At 36.3% G+C, this 8,155-nt stretch overlaps 1 protein-coding gene across 2 annotated transcripts in view; it reads right to left on the reverse strand.

Annotated features, from left to right (window-relative positions):
- Nucleotides 1-5,476: 5,476 nt before the first annotated feature.
- The window catches only part of ELF2 (E74-like factor 2 (ets domain transcription factor)), a 52,501-nt gene continuing 49,822 nt past the window's right edge, over nt 5,477-8,155 (reverse strand). For both annotated transcript variants that reach the window (XM_012654886.1, XM_012654880.1), the window contains exons 4-6: nt 7,912-8,104; nt 6,716-7,066; nt 5,477-6,341 (exon numbers count right to left, since the gene is read on the reverse strand). In XM_012654886.1, coding sequence (XP_012510340.1) covers nt 5,717-6,341; nt 6,716-7,066; nt 7,912-8,104 — 1,169 coding nt within the window. In that variant the 3' untranslated portion in view covers nt 5,477-5,716. The remainder of the gene's footprint in view (nt 6,342-6,715; nt 7,067-7,911; nt 8,105-8,155) is intronic.

Here is an 8,155-nt window from a genome sequence, read left to right on the forward strand (position 1 = left end):
CATATTAGCATGGACTACTGTTTCATAAGACTCTAAAGACTCATCCTAATTAAAGAGATTTTAAATATAAGAAAAAGGATTTACAATCTATAAAATATAAAGTATGTAAGTTTTTAAAAGGCCATTTGTAATACTTAACAGACAAACCTCCAATTACCTTTTTCCACTGAACATTTTAGAAACACTTCAGTTGGCACATATCCCTAAATGCTAACACTTTCCTTGTTTTAACTGTAAGGCAGTAATTCTCAAACTTTGTTGCACAATGAAATCACCTTTTAAAATTTTTAACCTGAGAAAGCTAACTGAAAAAAAGAATAGAAAAATAAGATGATTCCTGACTCCCTCTCCCAAAAGTTGTAATTTAATTGGTATGGTGTATGACCTGGGCAACAGGATTATTCAAAGCTTCCCAGCTATTTCTAATGTGCAGCAAAGTTACCATTGAATTCAAGTGAATTAGTTAATACCCTACAACTCAGAAATAATTTTCAGATTATGTAAAATAGATTAGTATTTTACCTTTTGGGACAGTGCTGATACCACTTCATTAAAGAAACTTTCTGAAACAGAAAAAATACTCTCAAAGTTAAAACATACTACAGTGAGATGGGAACAAACAGTATCTTGGGAAAAGACAACTCTGCTTTTAGTTTATAGCCTATTTATACTTTTATTTTTGATATGGACCATCTTGCATTAAACAGTTATGTTTTACTTCTATTATGTTTTCACTTTGGAAGCTGTGATATATTGTTAAGTCTTGAACCCACAGGATTACTAAGTTGCAGCATTCAGAAAGATAGTTACAGGTGATCAAATAAGTCTCCCTGCTGCACTTGAGTGTTTCAAAGGTTTGGAGCCTTGATGTAGATAGGAAGCAAGTCAATGCCCTTGCACAGGGTGAACAGTATCTTATTCTACCATTAGGGTTCATAACATTGTGTACTAAGCTCCTCTACCATATAATAGGTTTTAATTAGGGGGGACAGTGATTATAACAAAGGGGCTGAAAACTTGGTGAATCACAACCACAGAGAACTTGCAGTACTATGAATGGTTAGAAACTATAATAAAGGAAATGTTGCTTTGATAGCTGTGAAAGTGAAGTAGGGTTACTCTTGCTTTCCCAAAATAATGTGCTCTGTACTACCCTCATAAAAGGAGGACAGGAGACTTACAGCAAAGGGATCACAGGATACCTTGTAAATAACCCCAAGGCCAAAACTTCGTCTCTGGAAATAAGGTTATACAATTTTTAGTAACTAAACATGACTTGTTTATATAAAAGTGATCAGAAATATATACCCCTAGTGGCATCAGAGGCAGGCCTTCCAAGCAATGTACCAGGTGCCCATTCCTTACATTCTGGCTTCACCACCACACCTTACTGGAACCACCCTCTAATCATTGTCAGTGTCAATCTTAGTGGCTTTTTCTTTGGCCTTATTTGTTTTGCCCTTCCTGTTGCACTTAATACTCTTGTCCATCGTATCTTGAAATGTTACCTCATCTGTCCTGTTTGTTCTCTGAACAGTCCCTGACTTCCACTGCTGATTCCTTTTCCTCTTCCCCAATCTGTCTTTATATACTTGACTCTTTCCAGTCTGTATTCAGTGCTTACTCAGAGTACATCATGCCCCACCTGGAGTGGTCTCAAAGTCTATTTCATTCAGAAATTTTTATTTCAATGTCTGTCATTTCCAAGTCAGTAAATAAAACTGAACTCAAATCTAGGTGAAGGAGGAAAGATAACTGTCCAGACAGAAGCCATCAATGAAATGACTCAATGATGTATGGGTGCCTGGAATATTTGAGAAAATGAAATATTTCAGTATGTCTATAGCCCAGAGATGTCTAAAAGAGGAGTAGCAACGGAATGAGGCTTAGGGAGACAGGCAGATGCCACATCAAAGGACTTTAAATGTTATGCTTTAGGACTTTTATCTTTTCAGCAAGAGATACAATCACAATGGTATGAGTGATGAAATTCACATTTAGAAAGCTCTCAGCTGGTAGCATAGAGAATGGATTAGAGGGAGGCTTGGTAAGACAAAGAAATAAAGATAGGGAGTGTGACAATGAAAGATATTTAGAAAGTACCATCAGCAGGACTTTGGTGAATGACTGCGGTAGGTAAGCTGTCTAGAATGGCCCCCAGGTTGCTTCTGGCATGAATAGTGGTTGCTGGCAATGTCATTTATTGAGCAAAGAGGAACAGATTTTAAAGGAAAAACAATCAGTTGGACAGTCAGGAGGAAATAACCAGTTGCCAATTAGATAAACTCTAGATCTAAGACTTAGAATAAATTTTAGGCTATAACAATAGATTTAGCAGTAAAAACCATATGCATTGATAGAATTATGTAACAATTATGTTAGTGAAATCATATAGTAAACATTTAATAGACTGTTTGCTATGTGCCAGGCAATGCTTCTAGATCCTTAACCTATTAACTCATTTAATCCTTACAACTCCTCTATGAGGAAAAGAGACCTGTAGACAGAACCTTTCCTGGAAAGTCAACAGAAAGCAGACTAAGAAAGAAGAGTTGGTTAGGCAGGAAGTGAACATGGAAAACCAAATGAGTTTTAAGAAGTAGGCTGAGGCACGAGATCACAAGAAAAACTGAAGTGCCTGTTTGATTTGACAATTGGGTTATTAGAGACTTCACTGAGACTTGTTTTTTGTTTAATTTTTAAAATTTGAGACAGGGTCTCGCTATGTTGCCCAGGCTGATCTTGGACTCCTGGGCTCAAGCAATCCTCCCACCTCAGCCTCCTGAGTAGCTGGGATTACTGGTGCACACCACTGTGGCTGGCTGAGAACTGTTTCTAAGCTGGAATTCGGACTGCAGGCGATTAGTTGAAGAGAAGAGACACAATAACAAGCTGGCTATTAATTGTTGGAACAAGGAGACTAATGAGGAGTGACAGGGAGATGCTCAGTACCAGAGGAAGAGCACCCCATTCCTGAGACAGGCGGTAAGAATGTGTGCTGGAGAATATGTAAATCCTCTGTAGCAAGGGGTCCAGAAATGAAGGGATACTGCTCATACGGTGAGAAGGGTGGTGAAGCCCAGAATTGTTGCTAGAAAATTACCTAAAATATAAATAGACTGCTGATCCATAATTCAAAGACCTAGTGAGGCTGAAGATGCAATAGCATCAAGCCATGGTTGTGTGGTTTTTGTCTGACATGCTGGAGATAAAAAAGCAAATATAAGTTATACTGATTTATAACTGAGATTAAACTTATATACTGAGATTAAAAGCCATAGTGTTAAGGGGGCAGGCAGGTGGTGGGGAGCCATGCCATTGATAATTTCAATATGCAGAAACATTCTGGTCAGTATATACTGTCAACATGTTAGATGTACTTATTCTGAAGAAGACACAGAAATTTCCAGTAGAGTGATGGAGGTATGCCAAGTAGGCCTGGCTAAACCTAGTCAGAACCAATTAATACAGCAGAGAAGGAAAGTATTCACTTAAAATTTAAGTGTCTTCAACTGTCCTCCATAGCATGTGACTTATGTTCTTAGCAAATGTTACCAAAATCAGTAACTGATTTGAGTGTCTAATATGCTCAGCACTTGGAGAGGAGCAGGTATGGCATAAAACATAATCTTTGTCCTAAAAGAGCATTATGAAACTGAACAATGAACCATGGTGCAAAAAAGAAGATACAAATGCCAAAGCCTATAGTATCAATTTTGAAAGCTGAAATATTTAGGAAATGTTTTAAAAGAAAGTAGAATTTGAGATTAACTCCCTTGGCCGGCACAGTGGCTCCTGCCTGTAATCCCAGAGACTCAGGAGGCTGATGCGGGAGGACTGTTTAAGGTCAGGAGTTCAAAATCAGCCTGTGCAATACAGAAAGACTCTGTCTCTAAAAAAAAATTAAATTAAAAGAAAAGTAACTCCCAAATGGGGTAAGAATCAAGTGGTTTTGAGCTTTTATTAAAAAGTACCATAGGTATATTTATGAAAAAGATAAAGATTAGAGAGTGAGCAGTTATAAAAATCTTTGTTGACCAAAGTCATATCTGATCAAATGCATAATTAAAGGCCAAAAAATAAAGTAGCAGAGTTCATGTAAATTTCTAAAAGATGTAAAATTAGAAACCTTGTCTTTGTAGTGGAAAGAGCATTAAGATATGGAGTGATAGGAGCTAGTTTTATGTGAAAATTAGGTAAATCATGTAATCCTGCTCGCCTCCCAATTTTCTAATCTGTACAAGGACCAGAGGATTATTTGTTCTTCTTATTCTCAAAAGGTCTGATTGGGAAACATGGTCTGATTTGAAAATGTTTTACAAATATAAATTCTTTCAGTGCAGCCAACTAAAATACTAAATTCATTATGGTCAGTAGAACATTACAGTTCATGACAGTAACAGAAAGGAGGCAGCAACATGCAGGTATTTGCCAAATGTAACGGAACAAAACAGAAGTAGAATTTTTTCACACAGTAGTTGGGAAGGAGATATAGAGGACTTCTATTACTTCTTAACTAAAACGACATCTCTATATACTGACTTTTGAATATTGTTAAAAATATCACCAGAGACCAAAACAGAAGATAAATTTCATTTCTATATTTGAGAAAACCTACTTGAATACACTTTGAAACAAGAGTACAACAAAATAGAATATACTTCAAATGTTGAATATACAAACTATTATAGTTCAAATTTGAACACTGGTACTTTCCCTCTTAAACTTCAACTAAAAAAAAAAACAGAAAGAAAAGAAAAGAAAGAAAAGAGAACTCCAGATATTAGAGTTACCTGACAAAAATTCATGCTAAGCCTGAAATTTCAAGTGACAGTAGAACCAAAACTGGTATGTCCGCACAGATGCCAGGGCTGAGTGAGTGACACAGGCATGTTACAGCAAAGGCCAGAGCCAACTGTTAATTTGTCCACAATTAAGAAACTGACAGACTTAAACTACCATATAAAATGTTACATGTAAATTCTATAACAATACTGTGCTAGGTACAAGATTTTTAAAATTTTTCTTTTAATAAAAAAGCTTTACATAAACAAGCCATTAGCTTATTTCAAGAAAGAAAACCGAAAATTAGTCTAAGGCCTTTGTTTTAAATCAGCTTAAGCTATATGATATATATATATATATATATATATATATAAAAAAAAAAAATCGCACTAGATCTTTTTTGCTATCTTCTTTCTGAAGCTTTTGGATCCATTCTTCAATTCACATTCTAAAATACCTATATTAGCAGAGTCTTCACATAGCACCAGTTAAGTGAGTACTGTGCAAGCACAGTAATAATTGCTGGTATGCATATAAAATGCATCGAAAATTGCTATATGTAACAACGAGATCACCCATCCCAACCCCTCCCCACTGAAAACTAAGTAACCTCTTACAGAATGTTAGTGTTCCAAGTCTTAGTGTGAAACGTTATCGTAGTGAGCTGCTTGGTCCCTTTCAATCCTTTCTCTTATTGATGGGTTCAGTTGTTTCCTACTGTAAGAGGCAGTTTTCTGTCAGCATCTCAGTATGTAGTTCATTTCCCACTGAAACATGGGATAGGTAATTTATTCCAGTAAGTTTGATTGTTTTCTTATATGCATTAAAAAAGGTTTTAAAGTCTTCTTTGACTTAACTTGATGACTTCCCTTGCAAATGTTTATGTCAGTACTACCACTAACAGTCTGAAGTCCATGGTGGAGCTGCTATTTTATTTCTCACATGTCACTAGTCCTTCTGTTTTCATAGTTACAGGAAGGGCAATAGCTGAAGGCGCACTGACAACCACTACGTGGGTCACTGTCTTATTTCCATCTGCTGGTTTTTCCTCTACCAGCTGCAAAGTTTTCACATCGTGTTCCTGCTTTTTTGCTACTGCTTCTGATTTAACCTCTGGCCCTTTTATGACTGCACTGATAACTCGAGGAGGAGTCTGGCCAGATGCCTGTTGAGTAGGCACTGATAGTCTCATTACAGGTGTACCATGGGCTATTGAAACAGGAGTAAGTGCTCTCACAGCCAATGGGGTTCCAACAATGTTAATGCTTCCTGATCCAGTCAGATTTGACTTTGTCTGCAGTTGACACTGTGCAAGTTGTGTAGCTGGGATGGTAATAATTTTGGCAGGCTGCATGGTGATTTTGTCTCCATTTTCAGTAGAGGCTGGCATCACAGTAGGGATTGTCTGAATGACTACCTTTGGAGAGGTTGCTGTTGTTGGACTAGTGCTGGTTATTAATGGTGCACCTGCATTGACTGACTGAACTGCCACAGTTGAAATTTTCTGACCCAATGATGTCATTACAACAGGTACTTGCATTGCCACACGAACTGTCCTAGAAGATTAGAAAGAAAAAAGTTGATTATGTTTAATACTAAATTAGAAAATGGGTCTCTAGAGCAAAAGATGAATGCATATCCAAAATGTATTAAAACTAGTGCTCCCAAATTTTACAGATGTACTGGCAATCCCTGAAGTTTAGAATATGAAATACCATTAAGCAAATATATTAAAAAAACTAAAGCCCACGTTAAGCTCCTATAAAAACATAAAAACCAATTCAGATTAGTTGAGACATCTACTTTAACAATGAAAAATACATTTAAACTATCAAGCACTTTTCAAAGTCCTGACAACAGTGGATTCTTAGAACAGACATTTCATTTTTACCAAGTAAATACATTACAACTAATGGTTTGCCTCACTTACCTTGGAGCTGCTGTTGCTGATACAGATGTGGTGGTAGTAGGAGACCTGGATGAAGCGTCATGACCAGGGGAAGTGATATTCACAACTCTAGCTACACCCTTCTCTGCTCTGGAGCAGTTTATAGGAGATGAGTTTTTTCCACTACGAACAGAGGTTGCTGCTTTTAGGAGACTTTCTGCAGACAGTGACACACGCTCTAATGATTTTTCATCCGCAGCTGCTGCTAAATCTTCATTACAGGTTTCACTTTTGTCATCATCTATGACCACTATGTTTTTGGGCATATCCTTAAACTGATACACAAGCCTCTGTCCTTCAACCTTTGCAAGAATTCCCCTTTGGTAGTAGTATCTGTAAGGGGAAAAAGTACTAAATAAATCAAGTATATATTTGATTTCAAAAAAAAAAAAGACCATGTACAGTGGATACTAATAAAAACATTCACTTATTCCCGTAAGAGATGAGGGGAAAAAAGGTGCTCTTACTGCTAAAAAGATTACAGATCTGGAATAGGAATGAAGCTGGAACCTGGTGCCTGCCATAGGTCCTATAACCTTGAGATCTATAAAGTAGCGAAAAGTTCATTCTCTTTCTTAATGGAAATAATTTAACTTAAATACAAAATATTTTATTGACATTGGTAAAAATTCCATTCTGATTTACACGTTATAAAAACAATCTGATGTTATATGGAAAAACTGCCATAAGCCATACTTAGTAGAGATGATATGTCAATACTGTCACTTAGACCATGTGACAACACCCATAATTAGAAGAACATTAAATGACAGAGTTTTGTGGGTTTCTCAAACTGACAAAACTTAAGAGAAATTTTCATATCAAGATTCATTTATTTATAACAAACACGCAGGAACTAAAAGGCACAGTAACTTTGGAAACTGTATTTTGTTTAACTTTTTTTTAAAGGCCAACAACAATTTCTAGTAAGGAATAGTCCTAAGTACGAAAGCGCATTTTCTACAGAAGTGCGTTTTCCAATGATGTTGAAATTTTAAGCATCTAGACCAAATTCCTCTGTCCGTATCTACTCCCAAAATCCAAAAAGCTCCTCTAGAATTTCCCCCACAGTTAAAAGTTGTAAGAGATTTTAAGCTTCTCTTTAAATTAAAAAGCTAATAAACAATATAAAATGACATATAAGTTTTGTTTGAATACTAGCTCATTTGTGTTTTTACCTCAAAGCTCGTCCCATAGTTTCATAGTTCATGTCTGGCTTATTCTTATGCTTTCCCCAAAGCTTAGAGACAGCCTTTGAATCCACAAGCTTGAAAATGCCTTTTTCTCTCTGAGTCCATTTAATATACCGAGGACAAGTATTTTTATCTTGAAGTAGATCTAAAAGAAACTCCCACAAATAGGTTGTGTTTCCTTTAAAACAATAGTAGACATTGATTAAAAATTAACATATATCAGCTTCTA

The sequence above is a fragment of the Propithecus coquereli genome, unplaced genomic scaffold (assembly GCF_000956105.1).
Source record: "Propithecus coquereli isolate 6110/MARCELLA unplaced genomic scaffold, Pcoq_1.0 Scaffold112, whole genome shotgun sequence".
NCBI classification, from domain to species: domain Eukaryota; kingdom Metazoa; phylum Chordata; class Mammalia; order Primates; family Indriidae; genus Propithecus; species Propithecus coquereli.